The sequence below is a fragment of the Mesoplodon mirus genome (genome assembly GCF_964341445.2).
Source record: "Mesoplodon mirus genome assembly, chromosome: 2".
Taxonomy (NCBI): Eukaryota; Metazoa; Chordata; class Mammalia; order Artiodactyla; family Ziphiidae; genus Mesoplodon; species Mesoplodon mirus.
The window spans coordinates 61,426,310-61,450,762 of NC_138977.1; the positions used below are offsets into that span (position 1 = coordinate 61,426,310).

The 24,453-nt window shown below is 52.4% G+C and overlaps 2 protein-coding genes across 14 annotated transcripts in view; both read right to left on the reverse strand.

The window, feature by feature from the left end:
* Positions 1–38: 38 nt before the first annotated feature.
* NDST2 (N-deacetylase and N-sulfotransferase 2) lies at positions 39–8,385 on the reverse strand. Of its 3 annotated transcripts, none has more exons than XM_082611459.1 (16): positions 8,061–8,384; positions 7,339–7,436; positions 5,891–5,933; positions 4,453–5,805; positions 4,173–4,260; positions 3,700–3,854; positions 3,329–3,514; positions 2,941–3,069; positions 2,627–2,809; positions 2,444–2,540; positions 1,952–2,075; positions 1,652–1,826; positions 1,283–1,453; positions 1,068–1,177; positions 767–869; positions 39–672 (listed from the first exon to the last, which is right to left on the reverse strand). In XM_082611459.1, exons 4-16 carry the CDS (start codon positions 5,455–5,457, stop codon positions 547–549), a joined length of 2,652 nt encoding a protein of 883 aa, XP_082467585.1. In that variant the 5' UTR covers positions 5,458–5,805; positions 5,891–5,933; positions 7,339–7,436; positions 8,061–8,384; the 3' UTR covers positions 39–546. The 3 variants fall into 3 exon arrangements, with proteins under 3 accessions (XP_082467585.1, XP_082467584.1, XP_082467586.1); XM_082611458.1 differs by having other exon boundaries at positions 5,891–5,930; positions 7,335–7,436; XM_082611460.1 differs by having other exon boundaries at positions 3,329–3,439; positions 5,891–7,436; positions 8,061–8,385.
* A 410-nt stretch (positions 8,386–8,795) lies between these two features.
* CAMK2G (calcium/calmodulin dependent protein kinase II gamma) overlaps positions 8,796–24,453 on the reverse strand; it is a 56,148-nt gene continuing 40,490 nt past the window's right edge. For 2 of the 11 annotated variants that reach the window (XM_082640109.1, XM_082640106.1), the window contains 8 exons: positions 19,971–19,997; positions 18,718–18,762; positions 17,187–17,235; positions 15,867–15,980; positions 13,609–13,684; positions 13,147–13,241; positions 11,419–11,663; positions 8,796–10,791 (listed from right to left, as the gene is read on the reverse strand). In XM_082640109.1, coding sequence (XP_082496235.1) covers positions 11,431–11,663; positions 13,147–13,241; positions 13,609–13,684; positions 15,867–15,980; positions 17,187–17,235; positions 18,718–18,762; positions 19,971–19,997 — 639 coding nt within the window. In that variant the 3' untranslated portion in view covers positions 8,796–10,791; positions 11,419–11,430. Of the gene's footprint in view, positions 10,792–11,418; positions 11,664–13,146; positions 13,242–13,608; positions 13,685–15,866; positions 15,981–17,186; positions 17,236–18,717; positions 18,763–19,928; positions 19,998–24,453 lie in introns of all 11 variants that reach the window. The other 9 variants (XM_082640107.1, XM_082640103.1, XM_082640111.1 and 6 more) reach the window with 5 other exon arrangements.

The window sequence follows — 24,453 nt, forward strand, 5'->3', positions numbered from 1 at the left end:
CTTTATTCTAGGTTTCTCCCATTCCAGTGAGGCAGACAAAACAGAAAAATAAGGATGTTTATTAAACTCATTTCTAGCCCACAGCTAGGGCTCCTATTCAGCTCTGTGAGCCACCGTCCGACCTCATCCCCATTCAATGTGAATGACATTAGAGAGGCCGGGCCACAGGTAGATCCCATTGATCCCACAGTAAGGGGTCCCTCCCACGGCCACTAGAGACAGATACACTGCTGGGGATAAAGAGGGAAAGCATCGGATTAATACGTTCCTCTACACCCTGCCTGGACCCCCTCATTTTCCCCAACCTTGCAAGACCATGGGCCAAAGGTGCCTAGTACCATCTTGTGGGGTATCAAGGGAAGCCCCTTTACTAGACCCCAGACCTATGGGAAAGGGATGCCCTTCCCTTCTTAGCCATCCCAGGCCTCGAGGCCACTGAGGTAGAAGGGGGCGGGGCCAGGCCACTCTAATCCCCCTTGTGGGCCCTGCTCTGGGCTTGCCCCTTAGGGAAGAAGGGGGCTTTTGCTGGTACGGGAGGCTGATACATCAGCCCGGACTGGAATGCTGCAGTTCTTCCCGAAGCCATGAGGGCACTGGCTGTCCAAGCCGGCTCAGCAGCTTCGACAGCTCCAAATTATGGTTCCGGAAAAAATCCGTAAGAAAAAGGCGGGACTAACAGGAGAAAAATGAAGTCAGAAATGGTAAGGAGTGGACAAAATCAGATCTTACAGGTGGAAAGGGATACCCTGTCCCTGGCTTTGCTTACCTCAGTGTCCATATCTGGGTACTTCCGGCCTTTGCTCTTGCCTAGACAACGAGTCTTGCCACCTTCAAGTCCCTGGCACCAGAATCCCTTATCTTCATCAAACCTGCTCAACAAGAGGCCATTAGGTGACAGACAGAAAAGAAATCCAAGCCTCATAAATGTACACTACCTCTCCCAGCCCAGAGGGACACATGTCTCTCCCTGCAAGACAGGGTAAATCCATGGCTCTTCCAAACAGACACGGTCAACCTGCTTCCCCATTTCCCCCAGAGTCATCCTCCCCTGGGTCATGCTCTCCCACCTGAGGGTCCGTGTGTAGTTCAGAAAGGGTGTGATACCCAGGAACTTCTGGATGCTCTCCATTGAGGCAGCTGGGTTGGTACGCAGTTCTTGCCCATCCACAACCAGCAGCTAAAGGGACAGGGATGTGGTTCCCTCTGTATTCCTTAGAAGCCTCTGGGCTGAAGGGAAAAGGAGGGGAAGGGGACCCCCATGTGGGCTACTGGGGAATTGTACCTGTCCAGAGGGGTAATACGTCAGCCAGCGTTGCAGATGGGTGGAATAGTAGCCAGGGACAAGACAACGGTCCTGTAGGGAGCGAAGTGCCAGAGGGGCATGGGAGGAGGCCGAAATCACCTGGTAGAAGGTATAGTTCAGAGCAACTGGGTCTCCATGTGCTCGCTGATGCTGAAGGACAAGGAATAGGAAGGCAAGGAATTGGTGATTTGACAGCATTGTTCTGCCCTTACTCTTGGTCTAGTGAACAGACAGCATAGGCACCCCTCCCCAAGGCACTAGCTTAGTTTCCCTACCCTCATTCCTTTCTGTCTCTCTAGCAGTCACCACCTCTCTTAAGTTCTGATGTGTGCCTAGCTTCAGGCTCACCTGGTACCAGGAGTAGGCCCTGTCAGCAGGGTTGGTGAGTACAGTGATGATCTTGGCTCGCGGCAGGAGGGCAGCCCCCCGACGTGGTACAACCTCTGAGTCAAAGTAGGTGGCACTTTTTTCAAACAGGAAATCAGTGCTGGCATTAGAAGGGACAGGGAAGAAATCCATGTACCTAGGAAGTAGTAGAGAGGAGAGGCAGAGAATTCGGAGTGAAGGGGCCAGACATCTGTGTTGGGAGAAGCTGGAATGGGGTACTTTAGGGGAACGGAGTGTCCTGAGAAGCATTCCAGGTCTCACCAGTCAATGCCCTTGTGGTAATTAGGGCCGCTGAAGAACTGAATCTCCTCAAAGGTGCTGGGGCTCGGGAAACTGCTAGTCACAGCTGGGTGCAGGCTCAGGAAGAAGTGAATAGCTGTGGTCCCTAAATGGGAGAGAAAGTCCAGGCCATTGTGGGAGAGAATCCACCTCAAGAACATCAGCTTGAAAGAGGTGAGAAAATAATCACTCTGGGTGGTAAAATACCGTTTGGCCAAACTGGAGCGAGAAAAGGAAAGCCTGAGAGAGGCCCAGGGAAGGGTTAAAATGGTAGTTCTCAGCCTTGATTGTGCATCAGAATCACTTGTGGGTCTTTCAAAAAAAAACCTCAACAGATGATTCTGATATATAACCAGGTTAAGAATCACTCAAGGGACTGGATTAATGAGGGGTGGGTATGAGAAGAGAGTTCCTTGGCCAAAGAATTCTTTGGGTTTAAGGCAAGGCAACAGAAGTTGCCTAAGGATGATTCACCTGTCTTCTGGGGTCCCACAATGAGGAACTTGGGGAGCCGATCACAGGTTTTCTCCTTGGACCAGATATCTTTGTGCCTCTTGTCGTCACAGGGATTCTGAAGGTGAGGCCAAGAATCAGATAATCTTTTCCTCAATGGCCACCCCCATCACGTCTCTAGGTCAGCCTGAGCTCCACCTATACCTGCCAAAGGGGGCTTCGCTCTTGAGGGAAGAGGTCAAAGTACTTCTGTGCGAGAGGGACAGGAGGAAGGGTCTGTAGGCGCAGCCGTGTCCAGCACTGGAGAAAGCGCACCAGACTCTCAAAGGTGTACAGGCCCAGCCGATCATTTCCATAATTAGACAGATGAGTCATAAAGATGCTGATCTGAAAAGGGGTGCCTGCATGTCAGATTTGGAGAGCCTACCCCACTTCAGAAGTGGGCTTGGTGAGCAAAAGTCTCAGTATGCAAACACTTTGGCTGTCCAATCTTCTGGCCTTTCCTCTCGGCACCTTACCGGATTAAGCAGCACTGTCAGAAAGAGTTCTCCCCCTCGGATGCTCCGGTCTAGTTCGCGAGAGCCTCCGGGATACTCATTATAGAAGATCGTGTGAGTGAAGAGGCCACACGTCTGCCGTGGCAGCACCTGAAGGGAAAAGAACAAACAGGAACAGATGAGATTTGAAAGGTAGAATGAGAAGTAGATTAAGGACAAAAGACCTGAGGCATTAGGATTCCCTGGGTTTGTGGAGGACTCAGTCTGAAGTTACAGCAACAAAGCTCTTGCTATGTGCATCATGACTTTCCATCTCTCTACCCCGTTATATGGATGAACCTGGACAATGCAGGTTGGAGGCTGTCCAAATGTGGGAGTTTGATTCAAGTCTGTATTGGGAGTCCCTCACCATAATGCCATTGTGAATGAAGCCACGGCGGTAGCGGGCAGGGCGGAGATGGGGATACTCCTCAGTGCTGGTCACCTGGATGCCCCACACGGATTTCCAGGCCTCATAGAGCTGTGTGTGGATGGGATACACGCCGGAGTGGTGGGGGGCCACAGCGTACCCCAGATCCGTGGGAATCCCATGCTCCTGGGAATGGCAGAGACTCTCACCAGGACCTGGTGAGGTTTGCGGAGTAGAGGGTAAAGAGGGTGGGGATGCCTCCACAGAAAGAACAATGGAAAGGGTAGGGAAAGGGTACCCCATTAGGGTAAGGTTGAAAAGGAAGCATCATCTTTGGGAGAAAGTACAGGGAAGAGATCCAAGGGTCTCACCAGAGCAAACTGTTTGTTGAGCCTCATCTGGTCAGCCAGCACGGAGCGATTGTGGAACAGGTGTGGCTGCATGTGGCTCCACATGTGGGGGAACCACCAGAACTCTTGGCGGTGCTTCAGCAGCATGTCGTCCCCTGCATCCTCCTCCTCTGTCCCTATGACCACACACTGACCACTGACCACAGCCGGTCAGCCCCTGTGCCCTCCTTTGTTCTGTAACAACACTGACCACTTTCCATCCTTGGGACAACATTGCTGACCTCTGCCCACCTAAGACTGTCTATTTTCCCGATTGCCAACCTGCCCTCCAGCCGCCCATGCTAACCTAAGTTCATACCCACTGCTAGCTCCTCACAGCATTCGGACCCCAAACGTTGCCCCTTTTCTCCAACCTGTCTGCCCAGGAGCATGGACAGTGAAGGCACAGATCAAACGAAGACTGACATGCTGAAGGAGCAGGGGGATAAGCTCACCTGTATGGTAGAACTTGCCCGAGAAGCCCAAGTTGAAGGTGAAGTTGGGGACTAAGGTCCTGAGTTTGTTCTGGGTGGTCAACAGAGCCTGGGAAGAGTAGCAGGGACATGAGAAATCAGGAGACTAAGAAGGAGAAAAATGAGAAGTAGCATTCTTCTTGCCTAGGAAGGGCAGGGAGCGTACCTATGACAAGCTCAGGATCAAGGAAGGGAGTCTGATAGGACAGAGCTTGAAACAGCTTCTAAGGAAAGATATGAGTCAGGAAAAAGAAAGACTGACCTCAACATCAGCCACCTTCATGCGGGTTCCTTCCTTGCCCACAAAGATGTCATCGATGTCTACCAAGATGTAACGGTCAAGGTCCAAGCACAGGCGCTTGCCAGTGAGGTACGCAACAGCATCGACAAAAACGAGTTTGTGAAGCCAGAAGGAGAGGCCATGGCCAAAGAGCACCCGCTGGATGCCATCGTGAAGCCCCAAGTCCTGTACCACAGTGGGAAGCCGGGCCCGGCGAGGCAAGGGTCCTGGCACCGGGGGCTCAGCTGGCCGAAGGCTGGCAAGAAGCACTGGTTCATATGTGCTATGATTGGATTGGAAGATGGTCCAGTCATCACCGGGCAGTGGACCTGGCTCCAGGCGGCTGGGGCGTGTGAGATGCAGTAGTGGGGCAGAAGGATTCACTTGGTAGTCCTGGAGCCCCAAGTTTGAATGTAGAAAAAGGGGAAAGCCCTTGAGCTGGGCACTCAGTAAGCTATGCTCATGGGCTCGGAAAAAGCCAATGATGCCCACACCATACTCCACACAGTACCGGTCTAGCAGTTCCCGACTCCAGGCATCCAGGTTGACATACTTGAGCAGGTTCTCATAGATGACCAAGACATACCGGCCACGGGTATGATCAGTGAGTGTGGGCATGTCCCCTCGGCCAGGTGCCAGCTCAGTGCTATAACGAAAACGGCTAGACTCCAAGATGGCCACAATCTCCTGCCCCAGCTGTGAGTATGCGCTCTCCACAAACACAAGGACCACGGGTTCAGTTCGGGCTGTCTCTGGCGGCCTGGGGGGCCGGGGTGGGACTGGAGGCCGTACAGGGCCAGGGCCAGCTGCCCCACCACTACTGCAGTCTCCCAAGGGCAGGGGCAATGGTTCCTTGGCCTTGGGGCTGGTGGATACGTAGTAAGCCAAGAAGCCCATGGAGCCCAGACTGAAAGCAATCAGCAGCAGTATGAGGCGGTGCAGCTCCAGCTGCCGAGCTGGGCGTACCACCTTCCACAGCTTGAGCATGGCGTGGGGGGGGGGGTGTGCGGCAGGGATGGGGACCACCTTAGGGGATGGGAGGGAGGAGTTCTATAGGCTGAGGCTCTCTTGGGAGGGTAGAAGGATATGAAAAGAGGGGAAAGGGATTCCTGCAGGGTCAGTTCCCTGAAAAGGTGGAAACAAGTCCCCTTAGTATAGGACAGGGGAGGTAGAAGGGGCAACAGGGGGCAACTGGACAGAGTCCATTGGTCTCAGGTCACCATGGCCCACTGGCCCATGGCTTCAGCATGCAAATCTAGCCAGGCTCCACCTTTGGTCCTGGCTGAGCTCCTCACATCAGAGGTCAGCAAAGTTCACAATCTCTGCCCTCACTACCTGTAGGACAGAGAAATCAATGGGTTACTTCTCTCCTTGAAACTGTGTCATTAATCCATTCCCCTCTTCGCCCCATTTCTCTTACCTCCTGCTCACAGGATGGTTTGTTCTCCAAAAAAAAAAAGCTCCTGTAGAAGAACAACATAATCTGAGTCTCATACTTTAGCTTCACAGCCTGTTCCCTTTCTTAGAATACTGTCTAAATTCTCCTCCCTGAGCTAAGCTCAGAATTGAAGCAGTATATCCAAGGTCTAGAAGGGAACAAATTTCCCATCGACAAGAGGCCAAACAGCCCAGGAGGCTGAAAATGAACCTGCTCTGAAAGGAGTTCCCAACCCGTGTCAGAGCAGTTGGTCAGCCAGCAGGAGCTCTGGTCGTCCTATGAAGAAGGGACGGAAAGCCCCAGAAGTCCCGTGCTCCAACAAAATATCAGATAAGAGGAAACTCATGTGTCTGCTAATCTTCGTCATCTATCAAACCCAACACCACAGGCTAACAGCACTAACGAACTTGCAGTCAGGTGGACACTATGGTGGGGAAATTCAAGAGGGAAGAGAAATGGTGCTAGCTAATCATTCTATTACCTTCCAAACCCAGAACCTGGGGATTCTCTTTTCCACTGCTTGTGAAAAATTACCCATCCCTCCCCTTTACCTCACTTGTGCCAGTGTCAGGAGGGGTGATAACAATGTAGCTCCAGAGCAGGCCACAGCACTGGCACCTAAGAAAAGCTAGAGAGCTGAGTCCAGAGTTTGTCTCCCTATCCACTCCAGTTCTCTTTCCTAACTTAGCCTAGGTGGTACTACACCTTCACCCCTGAACAGCTCAGAAGGGTCCTGAGCTAGCCTGGAGAGACATGAGGGATTGAGTCCTGCTACAAAAACAGAGCGAACTGAATGGGGCTGGATGACAGAGAGCAACAGGAGCTTAAGTAGTATCCAATCAATAATAGAGAAGGAGTAAGAACAGTCGGATCAGAAAATAGTTTTAAGGAGACCTAATTCCGGAGACTTTTTTCCTTAAGTAGATAGACTATTTCTAGAAGCGTCACTCTCCCCACCTTAGTCACTTGAAGTAAGGCCAGTGGCTGGAGATCTCTCTCTACCACACATCCCACCCCCCGACACATACACATACACATCTCCGGGTGATTAAGCAGAGATGGGGTCCTTCAGAACTGAGAGAGACAACTTAAAAATAGTTCTGCTTTAGCCTGGGTAAAACTAATCGGCATGAAAAGAGAGCTGGGAAAGGATCAAAATGGTGATGGGAAGGCACGAATCCTAAGAATTAGAGGAAACTTTTTGGGGCAAACACAGTAGTGAGAAGAAGTCACTGTGGGGAAGCAGATACTGGGGGTGTATCACCCACGAGGTCAAGAATAAGAGTTAACATTTACTGAGGGCTTACACTTTGCCAGACATTCTTCTAAGAGCTTTCCATATATCTAATGCTCACACCGGCCCTAAGAGATAACTAATATTCCCATTTTACATATGACTAATTTGAGGTCCAGAGAACTTAGTAACTTGCCCAGGATCACACAGCTCAGTCAGTGGAGGAAATGGGGTTCATCGTCAGGCCTGTCAGGCTCCAGCCCTGGTCTTAACCACTGCATTTTAGCTTCGAACCTAGAAGAAGCAACAATATTTAGGGAAGGGGTGATGAGGGAGTACTGGGGTGGGAGGATAAATGCTGAAACGGGACCGCGGCGGGGAGGGGGCTAAAGGTGCGGGAAGCAGGAGGAGAGCAACAGAGAGGGGGCTGGGGAAGGCGGGGGTGTGGGCCCCGCGCTGGGAGACCGGCAGTGCAGATGCAGCGGGAGGAGGGGGACCGAGCAGCGACACGGGCGTGGGGGGCTGGCACACGGGGGCCGCGGATGGAGGGCCCTGCTGGTGGGCAAATGGGCTTACAGGTGGGTATGGAGAGAGTCGGGCGTGGAGCATTAAAGGGAATGGGGCAAGGGGCGCGTGGAGGAGTCTGAGGCGACATCGGGGCGGGCGTCGGGCTGGGGGGAGCCCCGAGGGGAGGATGAGCCCCGTGCGGAGAGGACGAGCCGAGGGGAACGAGGCCACTGCCAGGGCGGCCTGCGGAAGGGACGGGGGAGGGGAGCGCAGGCCGCCCCGAGGGGCGGCCGGGGACGCCCCTGAGGGCGGTTTCGGTGGCCACACTGAGGGAAGTCTGTGAGGGGAGAACTGCGGGGACCGTGGCTGGGGGCCACACTCTGAGCGGGGGTCCCCTCAAGGGCGGCTCACCCGGCGGACTGGGCGGCGTCCCTGCTGTCCCCGGGCTCCGCCACGTCCCGGGGCTGCCCGGCTTCCCTGCTCTCGGGGCCTCGGGCTGCGTCGCGGCGGCTCCGCCATCTCCGAGCGAACGCTCTGCCGCAGCCGGGCCCAACCACCGCTCCCAGCGGGGGGAGGCGGCGCGCAGCCGCTCGCGGCCCCACTTCGGGTCTCCCCCGCCTCCGGGCCGGGCAGCCGCGCGGCCGAGGTGCCGGGCCGCCGAACGGTGTTCCGCAGCGCGCGGCCGAGCCGCAGCCTCATAGACGGCGGGCTCCGAGCGTCCCGGCAGAGGCGCCCCCCTCCTCCCAGCGCAGTGGCACGGTCCGCCTAGCGTCGGCGCCGAGGCTCCCGGAGCCAGGGCGGGCCGAGGGTGTGGGCTCTTCCACTCGGGCCGGCGGAGGGGGAGCCGGGCCGGCCCACTGAGGGGCGGGAGGGCTGTCCTGGACGCGGGCGGGGCCCGGGGGCGGGGCGAGACTCAGAGCTCACCCGCTAAGGGCCCGAGTTCTTCCCCCCGCCCCGCTCCAAACCCGCCTCAGCAGCCCGGGGGACTAATTGGAGGCTGGTGAGTTTACGAGGAAGTCTTATTCTAAAATGGGCCCAAAAGGGGTGGGAGAAGGTACCTCTCTCCACCTGAAGCCTTGTAACCCAAGCTGTTAAATCTAAGCCTCTGGCCATAAGCCTCCAACAGCAGTAACACAATGGAGTGTTTAAAGGTTATTTTATTAAATATCTTCAAGGTTTCATTGTAACAAAGCTATGAAGGGTCTACCAACATTCAGAACAAACACTATTTTTAAATTATTTCTATGTCATCATGCAAAAATTCTGCATCAAATGCCTTCTCATTTCCTGTTTAAAAGGTGATTTTTTTTTAATCGTCTATTGTCTATAGATGCTGACATTAGCCCCAGAAGATTAAGAATGCTAAGAAGTGGGGCTGGAGCAGCCATATGAAGCTATGGGTCTTAATGAACTCTAAGACCATTTGTCTTCAAGCCAGCAAAACCAAACCCTGTGGTGAAGGTGTCTGCGTGCTGGTACTGCAGGCTGCAGGGCAGGAAAGGGTTAGGGCCCAGGGGCTGGGGCATGCAGGAGGTGCTCCGAGGAGCCTGGCTAAATCCAAGCACCAGCACCTGTGAGTCTGCTCTCTTCTCAGATGGCTCCAAGGTAAACCTGTAGCTTTGCCTCTTCTCCCAGCTCCTGTGCCTCCTTAAGGCAGTCCAGGGAGCTGGGGCCTACCCATCTATCCCCCAATAGTGCAGACATTTGTGCAGACAGGTCTGCACAGTTGTTTTGGGGGAAACCAAGGCCATGACCAATTGCTCCTCCATTATCTTCTCTGCTATCTGCTTAGAGTATAAATTTTTCCCTCCTGGAATGGAACTCCTTGAGCACAGAGAGGGACAATGAATGTAGGAGCCTTGGCTCTGGACATCTCTTTTGGGTACATGCAGGTGAGAGACAGGGTGATGCCCATGCAGATTGTCCAGCAGTTAAGTCTATACTTCAGTTGGTCAGTAAAGAGGTCTCTTTGTAGAGGATACCTCTTCTTGCCCGAGTAGTCAGGTCAATCTCAAAGACAGGAAAAGAGATGGGCGTGCAGCAAGGGAAGAGTAAGAAGGGAGGCAGCCCCGAGGGCAGCCTGAATGCATAGAAACAACCATCACTCAATCCCGCTGCCTCACTCTTCCCATCCCACAGGGGCACTTGGCAGAGGGCCCAGGCCCAGATGAGGGTCAGCACAGGGACCACCAGCATGAAAAGGCAAGACAAAGATGGCCCAAATCAGCACGGAAACAGAACTGCCAAAGGCAGCAGGGGGAGCCCAGACCAAGGGCCGGCTCTCTCCTTGCTGTTATAAGAAAACAAACACGAAGCAAAGCGGCAACCCCTCCCACTTCCCAGCTGCAAGGACTGGGCCTCAATAGCAGGGCCCACGTGCATTGTGCATCCTATAGAAATGGATGAGTCAGTGAGTGCATGTCAGACTAACACGAGGTTTCTCATCAGCTTTGTAGCGGACACACTTCTGCAGCACCAATTCTCTTCCCGTCTATACTAAATGGTACAGTACAGCAATGTCCGGGCCCTGCTTCTCAGTCCTGAGGCCACTGTTTCTCAGCTGCCTCCACGGCAGGCTGGGAGCTCCACGTTCTCTCCCAAGTAGATCTGTTGGCCATGATGTTCTTCATCAGCCTCATTCTAGGCGTGTATACAAATTCTGAAGACGTCCATTCCTAGACCTGGGGCAGGTAGGCCACCTCAGGGGCTGTAATCACATCACAGCCCCCAAAGTTCTGTCAGAGTTCTTGCCTGGTCCCGAGTCCATGGAGGCCAGAGGCTGAGCTCACCTCTTCAGGGCTGGTAGGTGAGCCCATTGCTTGTGCCAGGATGGGCATCACACAAACTCCTGCCTTCTTGCTAGCCCAAGGGCTATTGGTGGTTTTAAAACGCATCACGGTATGGATCCCATTTTTTTTTTTAAAACGATCTTCTTTTCTTAAATGTAAAAAACACCTCGGTACAGCAGAGACAGACACGAAGGGCGGGCGGGAGGGCTGCATGCAGGGGCGTGCATTGGCTGCTGCCGCTTTGTAATTTAATTGTTTTAAACCTCAAACGAACAGGACTGCCGCTGTCACTCAGGCCCTCCAGAGCCACTGGCTGCGAAGGTTTGACCTCCGGCTGGGATCTCCTTATGCCCCTGTCAAACAGAACAGACATGGTAACAGAACAGAGGACAATACCCACACAGAGGAGTTCCAGAGACTTAAACACACTACATACGTGGTCAATTCTGCCTGAGAGGGTGGAGGATGGGGGAGAAGCTAGTATTTAAACATAACACTGCCTCACATTTGCTGAGCGCTTACTAAGTGCTTTACTTACAAGTATATTATTTAATCCTCACAACAACAAAGGAGGTAGGCACCACTCCTTTTTTTTTTTGAGGGGGGGGGAGCTGCACTACAGGCATGTGGAATCTTAGTTCCCTAACCAGGGATCAAACTCGCGCCCTCTGCAGTGGAAGGGTGGAGTCTTAACCACTGGACCACCAGGGAAGTCCCTCCTTCTTTCCTATTGACAGCTGAGGAAAATGAGGCTTAGGGAGGGGAAGTAACCTGTCCAAGGTCACCCAATTTGGAGTCAAGGAGCCAGACCCAAGACTGTCTGACTTCAGAGCATGACTTATTACAACCACCACACTGTCCAGCCTTCGCTACTCTTCTGGGATGGCCCATGTATCCTCCCCCAATGCCACCTCTCAACCTCTTCTTCCTCCTCTGACCCCACTTGTCCCAGCCGCTCCCCAACCCCCCACCAGGTGCACCTGTGGCTGAGCTCACTGCAGCGGTGCGGCAGGGGCCCCTGAACAGTGATAGTGGACATTGAGCCACTTGCCATCCCGGCGGTGCCAGACCCGGGTCTCCTCTGACTGGCTGGTGCGAGGCCGGCCCTGCCCATCGATGTACTGGGTAAGGCGGATGTAGGCAATGCAAGCTGCGTCCTCTCCAATCACGTGGACGTGCGGGTTCAGGATGGTGGTGTGGATGGGCTTGCTGTTCTTGGACAGGACTGTAGCGGGCAGGGCAGGGTGGGATAGGTAGGAGGGTGTCAGGCCTGGGGACTGGCATTTTCCTCCCAGCCTGCACTTCCCAAGTCTCACCCTCTCTCCAGTAACCATTCTGTGAGTCTCCAAGTCCCCATACACCTTCCAGAGGCTGGGAAACCCCATCAGATTAGTCTTGATTATTCAAAAGGAAGAGAAAGGTGTGGAACAATGATAATAACAGCTACTGTTTTAATCAGACATTGTGCTGGGCGGTTTTACACGCATGAGCCATATTCCTTGGTCAATGTTATTTTCTTCATTATAAGATAAGGAAATAAGCTCAAGGAGGTTAAAGTAATTTGTCCAAATCACACAACATTTGAACTCAGGACTATCTTAACGAAAGCCTATGATGATCTTTCTACCCTAACAGGTGGGTTTAGATTTCATAAGGGTTGGCTTGTCCCTGATTAGGGCTATAGAGCAAAATCAAGAACTTAAAATATTCAAAATTGATTTCTGATTTTAAAAAGATCCAAAGTTAAAAAAAAAACAAAAGTCACTAAAGCACCAAGCTCAGGATATTCCCAGGGTTCCCAGGTCCTCTGGGGGAAAACCAAAAGAAGATGGGTTGCCATTATCAGCAAACACTATGGATTGTATAGCTTTTATTGAGATTCATATTTTACTTCAATTCAAATATTAGGGGCTACATGAGACCTTTTGGAGAGCTTCTATAAATTCTGGAATTGCTTCTGGCTGACAGAATTACCTAGATAACCTAGGGTTTGTAACTGCAGCTAAGACATGGAAAGGATGGCAGTTAGTAGAGAAAACAGTGAGAAAATAAAATCCGGGGCAGGATGGGGAAGGCCCAGGATAAAGTGGGAAAGATGAGAAAAAAATAAGAAGGGGGACGGTCTTAGTGGAAAGAAAGATGGGAGGAGGAGATGAATCAGCTTCTTATCCTCTGGGACTTCCAGGAACTGTCCAGAGCATATACCCTGCCCCCCTGACCCCCAGCCAGGACTCCTGTCTCCCTCGCGGCTAGGAGGAGGACCCTAGCCACAACTTCCGATCTCACAATCATCAACAGCGCCCTGTTACTTGCTTGCACATTCTTATCCTGGTTTTAATTTCCTCTATTCTGAAACCTGCAGACACAGAGCTGAGATCATCTCAACCGGACCTCGCATGGTTTCCAATCGTCTTGGAAAGAGGCGAGGCTTAAAGAAATACAGTGGGCTTGATTATGGCAACTGGCACTGGCACTGCCACGAGGCAGCTGCAGAATGGAGGGGCAGGCGGGGCTCTGGAGGCAGCCCTTTGAAGGTGCCAGTTGAAGACCATCCTCAGGGCCCAAGGGGGCAAGCACACAGACAAGGATGCGGCAGGCAGGTCCAGTAAGGGAAAAGCGGGCAACTGGGAAGAGGAGAAGGTGAGCGGGGACAAAGGCAAGGGGGTGAGGGGCAGGCAGGAGTATCTCAGCAGCACGAACCCACTCACGATTCTCAAAGTAAAACTTATGGAAATCCATCCCTTCCACGAGGTTACCGAGGGCCTCAGGCTCAAAGGAAGTGAGGCCTGGATCACAAATCTTCCTGCAGGGGGGAAAAAAAAAGCGGCCCGTCAGTCTTGCATGAGAATTACTCGTCTCTCTTCCCCATCAGTGGTGTCTGTCCCGCAGCAGGTTAGCTGTGGGCTGGGCCTGACAAGACGGCTGAGATCTTAGAGCCCTGCCTGCCAAGCCACTTAGCTCTGCCCTTTCAGCCCACGGCCCAGACACCACAGGCGGGCTCAATCACTGATGTCTACCTGGAAGGGCTCCCAGGCTAGGGGCCTGGTGTTTAACTCGGACACTGTGTGCAAGGCCCAGCCTTCTCTTTTCCCCTGGTCCCAGCTGCTTTTTGGGAGGAGGGAAGGCCTCAAGAGATGACTTGGGTCTCAAGGAAATAAGTCTCTACTCACGTGTAGGCCTCAAAGTCCCCATTGTTGATGGCCTCAATGAGTTGTTCTGTGATCTTAATGATCTCCTGTTTTCGCACTGTGGGGGGAAAAATATAGCAATTTACCCGTGTGAGACTGGGAATCTCCCAAGTGACGGAAAGCCCTCCCCAATCCTTCAGAGAATCCCCTTCATCTCTCTGACAAAGACATCCCTGTCTTCTCTGTCTTTAAGGCCCTTTGCAGGAAGATGAGCCCACCTTTCTCTCCATTCCCCCTCTGTTGTCCATAGAGCTAACGACCCCTTCCCCACAAAGCCCGCCTTATGATCCTCTGGCCTTTGCCTCCCTCTCCATCGACAACCAGGATGCAGAAAACACTCTTGTCCTTAACAGCTGAGGAGCCTGACACATTGTGAATATTCTGCCTTCAGTCTGTGTATCTGATCCCCGGCAGGTTTAGCCTCTCAAAGAACCATCTCCCGATAGGGCTGTTTCCACCACCCACTTGCTTCTCTCACCTGAAGGGGCTCAGTCAGGTCTCAGTTACCACCTCCCCACCCCCAGCCCTCACTCAGTGGTCCAGAACTTAGCCCTGGGCGACAGCCAGCCTGAGAGCAGAATCTAGCCAGGGATGAGGGCTCCAAAGGATGAACAGAGCCCTGGGATGGATGCTTCATTCTCTTCACCCTGCTCATCTCCTCCACAGGGCTGTTCTGGGATAAAGGATCTTGGAACTATAAACACTCTTTTTTAAATGGAGCCTCTCACCAGTGAGACAGTTCCGTTTACCGTGGACAAGCCTTGCAAAGGCTCTAAATCCCATACCAGCTCTCAAGCCAAGACATGTCCCTCAGGAAAACCAAGACAAGCTTCAGACTGACAGGCAGGCAGAGTTGGTGCCCTCAGAGCACCCCCCACCCCAATCCCAAGCCAAGGGACTGCTGGTGACGTCCTGCTCTTCTAGGCAGCTCACTTACAGGGAGCGCCACTATTAGCAGAGGGTACCGCCAGGGTAAGGGAGGCCTCGTACTGAGCTCGGGCTAACCCTGACCGGAGCCCCAGGCTGGCCCAGGCCACAAGCCTTTCCTCACAGGAGCGAGAGGCTGCAAGACAAATGTGAGCATTAGAACAGCACAGCTAAGGGGCACCACTGGGAGAAGGCAGAGCAGCCAATGGTACAGCCAGGAGGGGGGCTCTACAGCCACGAGCACCACCATGGGGGCAGCTCTAGGTGAATAAACAGGAGGTGAGGGGAACCACAGAGCTCTATCCACTTTCTAGAGGCAAGCAGGTAGGCATACGTACACGTACACGTACACACACACACACACACACACACACACACACACACCCTCTCAAACACACACACACACACACCCTCTCTAACACACACACACACACACACACACACACACACACACACACACACACACACACACACACACACACACACACACACACACACACACACACACACACACACACACACACACACACACACCCTCTCTAACCCCACCACACCCATCTGCAGGACCTGACTGGGGCCCTATGGGTGAAGAGGATCGTGTTTAGAAACTCTGAAAGGACAGACAGTAGGAGGGAAAGAAGCAGACAAAGGCATCCTCTACAAAAACACAACTAAAAATACAAATACAAGCTATCATTAACCCAGCAAAGCATCATACCCAGACATTCTACTATCCCATTTATTTTTCATAATGCTATGAAGTAGGTTCCATTTTATCCCCACTTTACAGATAAGGAAACTGTAGCTCTGGGAGGTTAAGTTACTTCACACATTTTTGAAGGTAGTGTGGCTGGATTTAAACTCAGGCCTGTCTCACCCCAAGCTCTTAATATGATATTACACTTAGCCTCAAGAAGCACCACATTCCGACATGGTTTCTTGACTATGGCAAATTTCACCCCCCGCCCCATGCCCACTACCCGGGACCTGACTTCTGACTCCACCTTTCTTCCCGCTCGGTGCTGAGGCAAGGCCCACTGCATATCCCAGTGGCTTTCTACCCCTTCCCTCCTGCAACGATTTTCCACCCACTCTTCTTCATGTCTTTGGGCCCCGGTCTCAAGGGCCCCTGCCTGGTCTTAACAGCACCTCCAATCAGCTCCCACACCCAGCAGAGGTTGAGTTCCTGAGGCTGACCAGATGGACAGCTGGGCTGGGCTGACAGCTCTGGGGAGGGGCTGGGGGGGAATCCCCGAGGGGCTTCAGGACAAGCCAGGGAGACGGAAGCCAGAATGTGCCTCCCTCACACTTACTGGCTGAGGAGCAGAGAGAAGGCTGGGGCTGCATGCCTGCAGAGGGGGCTGTTCTGTCCCGGGAGCTCCGTCCTTCAGGCACCGAGCTGCCATTCCCAGTGCGGAGCGGGGCAGCTAGCCAGCCAGGGCAGGGCAGGGCAGGGCAAGGCAGAGCAGCCAAAACAAACAGAACAAGGCAGGTGAGCGAGCAAGCCGGACAGGACCCGAGCCCGTGGCACTGAAGAGCCGGGGCAAGGCGACGCCTCGGGCTGCTGTGGACACTGGACCATGTCCCACGCCACCGCCTCTGCCAGAGAGGCCTCCCAGCTGAGAGCCCCAGGAAGGGGCACAGACCTGGGTTTGTGGCTTCCAGAGGAGCCTTCGAACAGCCTGTACAAGTCCTGGGGAAGATGTTCTAGGGGGCAAGGCTACAAGGTCAAGAGCCCAGCAGTGAAGGAGCCGCTTACTCTGCCAGCATCGCCAGAAGTGAACTGACCTGACCTCAATTCCAGCAGCCCTGGAAGCACTGTTCTTTACTGCCTTATACGTTTATGCTTTCTTTTTTCTTTTCCTTTTCCTTTTTTTTTTTTTGTATTACCAGAGGTTTGTGCTCCCTTATCGCCGCTGGGCATGCTCTCTCAGCTCTGTCCTGTAACGTTCCTCCAACTTTTCTGAGGACCTGGCCTGAGGTCACTTACTGAAGGCAAAGGGAGAAATTCCAGGAGGCCAAACCAAAGAGCAGGACAGAGATTCCCAGGAGCCTGGCCTGCCATGCCTTCCCACACCCTCTGGCACTCTGGCCAGGCCCAAACTTAAGCTGGTGGGTCTGCACAGGACAGGTGGTTCTGACTCCATCACTCATGCCAAAGCTTTGTGATAAGAGTGACCAACCCTCCCCGACGTGTCCAGGACTGTCCTAGCTTTAAAACCAAAAGTTCCACATCCTGGGAATCACTTCAGTCCTGGGGAAATTGGGATGACTGGTCACCCTACTAATGGCTCATGACATCTATAGGCTGCTTCTGCAGGGACTCAAGATGTCCCTGTTCTGGGATATCACGTCACAGCAGCAACAGGAACAGTTCTCTGAGCCCTGGGCCTCAGGAACAGCCCTCACTTAGCTATCCCAGACTTGGGGTCAAAGAAGAGAAACCACTTGCCCAGCCCAGCAACAAGAGACAGGGCCTCATATCTTGGCCCATGGAAAGTAGCTTTTATGCCAAACTTTCTCCTGGGGTATAAGGAGCCACCAATCTCAGTTCTGGGGGCAGACAAGGCAGGTGCCCCACTGGAGCCTGGGACACTGCCGGGGCCTCTTCCCCACCAAGGGCTAGCACCTACCTTTGAGGTCCTCATCTTCTGTGGTGGTGTTGCAGCTCTCTGTGGAGCCCTGCAGGCCAAAAAGAACAAGTTTCTATAAATCAGGCTCTTGGAAACCAGAGGAGCCAAGCAGAACAAAAGCAGAGCATGTGCTCCTACGGGAGCTGCAAGGAGGAATCAGAAGGTTCTATTTCCACCCTTGCCATCTGACTCTTATGAAACTCTGGATTCTCAAACACCGTCCTGAGTCTTCCCCAAGTCAGTAAATGTACCACTTATCCAGTTGTTCAGGCTAAAACCTAGAGTCATCTTCTAGGCTTGATTTTTATGCTGATTCTTTTCTTTCTCTCTTTCCCTCATATCTCAATTATCTAATCTAAAACCAAACCTGTCAGTTCTACCTCCAAAATAAATTACATGTCTTACCTCTTCTCCTCAAATGTACAGCTACAACCTCAGCCCAAGATGCCAACATCTGGCACCTGAACTACACAATAGCTGCCTGGTCTCCCTGCTTCCACACTTGCTTGCTTCCTCCCTAAAGTTGTTGCCCATAACACAGCCAGAGTGTAAATCAGACGCCATTACTCCCCTGCTAAGAGCCTCCAACAGCTTCTTATTGCTGCTGGAAAAAAAAAGCAAACTCCTGTCAAGTCCTACAGAGCAGGTCCTGTCTGCTCCTCCAGCTTCACCACCCTCCTGCTACTCTCCCCTTGCTCACCACACCCTTAGCTCTGATTTCTTCTGTCCCGTATATGTGCCAAGCCCCTGCCCTTGCATTCCCTCTGTCCAGGACACTCTGCCTCAGAGTCTGCCTGGCTGTCTCCTTCCAGTGTTTTAGTTTTTAGCTCAAGTATCACCTCCTGAGGGAGGCCCTTCCCCGACCACTTAATTAAAGGCCCTGTTCATTATCTATTTACTTTGCATCATTTCTTCATAGCACTTATCACTACTGGATTTTATCTTATTTATTTGGTTTTTGGTTTATTATCTGCTTCCCCTACACCTGTGGAGAGGGATTTCGTCTCATCACCTCTGTAAACCAGAGCCGTGGGTGGTTTTGGGCTCAATAAATATTTACTAATGGTAGTGAAAATACGGAGACAAGGTTATTGAGGGCATGAAGGAGTGAGGCAATGGGGAATGACTGCTCTAGGGTCTGATTATACTCTTGCCTCTGTTTTTCTAGCTAATGTTTACTCTCATTTAAACTTCACATGGACGAAGATTCTACTTTTATTATCCCCAATTTACAGATAAGGAAACTGAGGTGCAGCGTGGGAGAGTGACTGGTCCAGGGGTCCAGGGCCAGGATGCAAACTCAGGCCTGTCTGGCTCTAGAGCCTGAGCTCAGCATCACTAAGGTATGATGCCCTCCCTGGCAACAGAGTGATAAACAGGCATGTGCTACCCCCAGCCTAGACTCTGCAAATACCTTGGCCTTGAGGTGCAGCCTGTAGGCTGCCATCTGCAGGACGCTTAAACCCTGTTACCCAGCCCACCTGTTTCCTGCTGACCTGGAAAGCAGGAGACTGGTTCAGGAGCCACTTACCTTGATCCCATCTGTAGCATTGTGGACCACAGTGGTTTGTGGCTCCTGTGAGGGAAGATGAAAGTTACCCTTCTGACCTGGGGAAAGACCTACAGCTCTTCCCTAAGGGACCCCACCCCTACCCCCGCACCCTCGTACACTGACCCTATGATGACCACTGAGGCCTGCTCGTCAGCCATGCTCACAAGACAAAATATCCTGGCTCAAGTGGGTCCCAGGCAGCTGGAAGCCCCAGATTTAGGGGTCAGCACTGGCTGGTAAGGAGGAGAGGCCTGGCGCTTAATGGAAGCAGGTACCGGGGAAGCCGAGGACAAGGGCCCCTGTTCCCGATCCCTGCTGAATCTGAGTGTCCTTTCTCCCACGGGACAAGTACACTGGAGGAGCTGTAGGCTTGAGGGCACAGGCTGGGCCCTGACAACAGTGTTCATCAAGGGGTGTGCAGGAGGCAGGGATGCCGGGAGAGTGGACTAAGGTCTCCCAGAAAGACCCAGCGTGGCCCTCAGCAAGCTGAGCCCGGAGAGCCGGCTGCTTCACCCACCCTCTGCCTCTCCCAGAGTTCCTGTCCCTACAGCCCCACAGTAGGCAGCTCCAGAGGCCACAGGAAGTAGGAGGAGGGGCAGCACAATTCCCCCCTCCCTCTCCCAGACACGCCCTGCTAACTCTGGTTAGTCACCAGCAGAGGGAGCTCTGAGAGCACACAGTGCCCCTGGCTGAGCCCAGACAGAACTGGGACAGCATGGGGGCTCTCCAGGAAACCAGACACCTCAGCACCATCCAGAGGTGGGGGACCCCAGCCCCCCTTCCTATTCATTGCTTTGCAAAGGAGAGGCTGAGGCAGATTTTACAAGGAGGCCTCCAAGAACTGATGTACAGATCCCAAGAAAGCTCCTACCCTCTCCTTTTATAAGCAACTCACCTTCCCGGCCCCTGCAGCAGACCCACTGAGGGCCCAGCCTGGGGCTGGGAGGCTTAGCTGAGAGCCCTGACCACTCTCCCCCGCCAAGAGCAAAGAAGCAGGAGCAGCAGTTCTGCCATGCAGGAAGGAGCACGGCCAAGCACGACAGTGAGGGGGAAGGGGCCTATGGGGCAGTGCGCAAAGCAGCCTGCTCTACAGGGATGAGAAAGGAAAAGGGCCGAGGAGGCCTGGGAGGAAGCGGGAAGGAGGGGAGGCAGCCAGGGGCAGGGGCGGAGAAGCGGCAGTCAGGAGGTACCATGGCCGTCTGCAAGGGCGCGGGCTCTTGGGCTGGGCTTACGAGACTGTTTTTGTTGTTGCTCTGTGGCTGAGACAAGAAAACAGATGGTTTAGTTCCTCTAGAGTCACCAAAGCCGCTCGACTCCCAGACCTCCCTTGCCCCCGCCGGCCTGGCCTGGAGGAGCCAGGCCTGAGGTGGCCTCCATAACACTGAGGGATGGGAGCCACGGTTGGAGAGATGTGATCAGAGGAGATTATCTGGAGGGACCCAGAGGCCTAGCCCCGGAGGCATCCTCAAGGTGGGATGAGCCCGAAGACTTGTTTTAAAGCATCTCTCCAGAAATCTTTGTTGATGCCAGGTGCCATGTCACTGCACAATCATACTTCACACCCAAAGAAATTCAGGATCTTCTCACTTTATAGGGGGAAAGGAGTGTGGTTTATAAGAAAGCAGAACAAAATTCAGAAACTCTGGGTCCCCTAACTGTGGGCAGTCCCCTGCTGCCCTTTCAACCTGCCACTTGCATTTCCTTCCCCTTACAACACCAGACTGAAGCCTGATCTGAAAAGAAGAGGAACAAGGAGAGGAAGAAAACCTGGCCTAGGAGATGGTGTCCAGAGAGGAAAGGCGTGGAATTTGGAAACAAAATGCATCCACTGACCCTAGGGAGTAGAGACAGGGCTGTGCTGTTGGCCTTTCTGCCTGATCAATCTTCGACCTGGTCAGCTGGGAATGAGGGCAGAGCTCCAAGGAGCAGCAGGTGAATCCAGAACCCAGTCCCCAGGAAAGAGTAGGTTGCCCAGCAGGCCAACATTCCCAACAGCAGACCACTGGGATATCTCCTTGCCTTTCAAAATATTACACTGAGTGGCACAGCAAGGGAAGGTGGGGGGAGGATAACGAGGAAGGAAGGAGGCCAATCTCCAGGGCAGGGAGTCCTATTGATGTCCTCTGCCTCTTACAATCCCCTAACCAATACACTCAGTCTCACTGGGAGTCCCTGTGGAGTCGGTGACCACTGAGGAGCAGCCTGATGCCTGCTAATTCTTCAACAAGCAGAGAGACGAATGTACAGCTACCATCTCTATGCAGGGTGCAAATGAGGGCACGCTGGCAGCTAGAATGTGCTGCTTCTCTCCTAGAACATATACAGAAAGCCATCCCGACTGTCCTACTTCTTGCCTGGAGGCCTCTTTTATGGCCCCTTGGACCAGACCTGAAGCCGTAACTTGCCATCAATGGTCAACATGTCCCCAAACCCAGGGCTAGGCATGGAACCTCAAGCCAGGTACCTAAGTGCTATCAGACTCCGCTGAACTCTGCAGGCTGGAGAAGGGGGGCCCCAGGAGTAGAAAGGATGTGGATCTAATTTCACATGAACTCTGCTCTCTTCCATATCCCCCCAGAAAAGAGCAGACCCCTCCTAGCTCAGCTGCTGATATGGACCTGTTTGGGGCTGATTGGACAAAGCTATTCTATTTGCAAAGCCCAGCTGACACAAGACCCTGGCAGGGGGCAAGGACTGCAGGGTGTCCGTAAAAACTGCCATATCTGCAGAGGGCTGGGATGTCACCCAGGTGGCCCCACCTCTGGCTTTAATAGATGGTTTCATAAGGATTCAGGCTGCTATGTTCCCCTGGGTGTCCTGTGTCCCATGAGAAAGAATATGCGCTCTCTGCAGCCTTTCAGCTGTTGCTCCTGCGGGTGGGGTGGGAAGGATGAAACACCGGGCACAGCGTGCTCATGGGCCCTTGCACAGGGGAAAAGGCCGGGAGAGTGAGGCTCAGAGCCAAGAGCCTACAACCGGCTCCTCTGCACACCACACAGAGGTCCGCTGGCTGCCAGTCTGCAGGTAACGGCCGCTTGTGCCCGCTGAGCAGGGCCTCTCCTCCTGAGCAACCGTGAGTGAGGGTCTCCCCCTGTGCTTGCCACCTGGCCCCGAATCCCTACCAGCTTCACATCCTGCCCTGGGCTGCTGGGGGCAGTCCAAATGCTGCAGCAGGGAATGCCATACCACACATTCCAATGCCCGTTTCTTAGGCCGCTGGGCGACCTCAGGCAATGGCCCCCGCCTGGCAGGACAGGCCACACCTGCCCGCACAGCACAGACATGCAGTGAGGATGAGTGAAGCACACGCACATGGCAGAATGGGTTTGCGTGGCTGGCAGGCGGGCGCAGGCAGCATGGAGCGGGAGGATGGGTGGGCAGGCAAGGCTCACCATTAGGTGCACGCTGGAACTCGACTTCCTTTTCTGGACACACCACAGCAAAAGGGAAAGAGAAGGGGAAAGAGGAGGTAAGAAGAGAAGCACAGAGACGCTGCAGGTTAGTGCACCAGCATGGGCTCTGCCTCAGGAGAAAAGAGCAGAAGGAGGAGACCTGGAGTCCAGCACCAGAAGGGTTAAAACAGCACCTAGACAGGCAGGCACACACACCCCTCCAGACCCTGGGAGAGGAAGAACTCCTCTGCTGTCAGGTTCACAAACACAGATTGAGGATATTCTGAGGTGTCTCAGATTTGCTCAGAGAAACCTCTTAAAAGGAGATTAAATCACAAGTCTATGAGAGTAAGTAACATTTTGCTGCAAATTTATAGGTTTGGGCTTATCTAGCTCACCTACAGGATTCTTTATTTTCTCTCATTACTAGGTCTGCCTGAAATTCGAGTGAGTAGCTATCAGGTAAAGAGCAAAAGCTACTCTAGGTCATCCTCAGCTTTAAACATTTGACTTCTGAACCTAGACTTTTTTTCACTGGACTCCTAAAACTCCTTTTCAGAGAAAGATGTTGAGCTTTTGAAAATCATCTGACAAATATTAAATTTTGGCACCCATTTCTTTGTTGGTATGGCCATGCTCATTTATAAGGTTTCAATGTTTTATTGCATTTTGTAATTAGGGGGCAATGGAAAAGCAGGCGTGCTGGTGATTGAAAGTGCAGTGATCTTATGGACACAAAGATGTAAACCACAGGGAATGCTGAAAGCAGGGATGCCTTAGCCTCAATTAGAAGCTCAAACACTTTATGTCCAGACATGAAACAAGAGCAGAAAAATAAAGACCACACGGAACACTGAAAATATATCTTGGAAGACTGTGTCTAAAAGGTGAAAGGTAATTAAGGATTTTATCATTAGCTCGCTGGGAGACAGAAGTCTCCTAGGAACATGTCTGTGTGTCGTTTACTTGCATATTCATCTAACGATACACAACCAATGCTTACTGAGGGCTATTCTAGGCATACTGAACACAGATAAATGTTCCTGCCCTCAAGAAGCTGACACTCTACTTGAGAAGACATTTTTGAGAACGTATTCTATTCAAAAGAAGGGGACTACAAGTATTTAAAAGAATGGTCCACAATTTAGAAATAGGTCTAAAGAAAAAGAAAGCCTAAATATAATGAGGCCTCTTGCTTTAGCCTTTTTTAAAAAAAATAAATTTATTTATTTATTTTTGGCTGTGTTGGGTCTTTGTTGCTATGTGCGGGCTTTCTCTAGTTGCGTCGAGCGGGGGCTGCTTTTTGTTGCCTGCGCGGGCTTCTCATTGTGGTGGCTTGTGTTGCTGCGGAGCACGGGCTCTAGAGCGCAGGCTCAGTAGTTGTGGAGCACGGGCTTAGTTGTTCCGCGGCATGTGGGATCTTCCTGGACCAGGGATCGAACCCGTGTCCCCTGCATTGGCAGGCGGATTCTTAACCACTGTGCCACCAGGGAAGTCCTAGCCTTTCATATATACCCACATATGAGATTTTACTTCCAAAATTATCCAAAAAAAGGGAGTTGCTTTACATTCATATATATACTTCTCCCTTTATCCAACCAGAGTGGTAACACTTTGAAGGAAGGTCCTATCTTATTTGTCTTGGTAATCTCCATGGTGCCTAGCAAAATGTCTAAAAGTCAGCATACGATCAACAAATGTTTGCCAAGTTCAACTGGGTTTGTTGACTCTGGTTTTTCCCCAGGCTAAAGCAGAGCACAGGCTTCTAACTTGCCTGGAATTACAGCTCTGAAAACTCTGCAGGGGCACAGACCAGGGCCAGTCTTGGAGTCAAAAGCCCATGCAGGTTGCTTTCACCCAGACCTTGCCTTAGGCAGAGTACTTTCTGCTGTCTGCTTCAACTAATGGGGAGTAAGTTCCCAACTTGCTCCCAGCTGCCTCTCTTACTTAAATTGCCCTGCATGAAAACTTGAGATAATCCTTTCTACTCATGGGTTAGTTTCTACCAGGTGAGCAGGCTTCTTTCAATTTCTTTCTCCATCCCTTTAGGGTTTTGCCCTCAGCCATGCATAGCTGGCCTCCTTCTCTGGCAGCCTGCAGCACTGTTTAATTACCAGATCATTTTAAAGAACCATACTTCACTTATGTTTAAAAATTAAATATTAAAAATTTTAAACCAGAAAAAGGTTCAAGCCTCCTTTCCACACTTAAACAAATATTCAAACAGTACTTAAGGAAAATAATAGCATCTCTCTCTTCCTTTTCTTTTTCTTCCCTCCCTCCCTTCCTTCTTTCCTTTCTTCCTTCTTTTCCTTATTTCTCT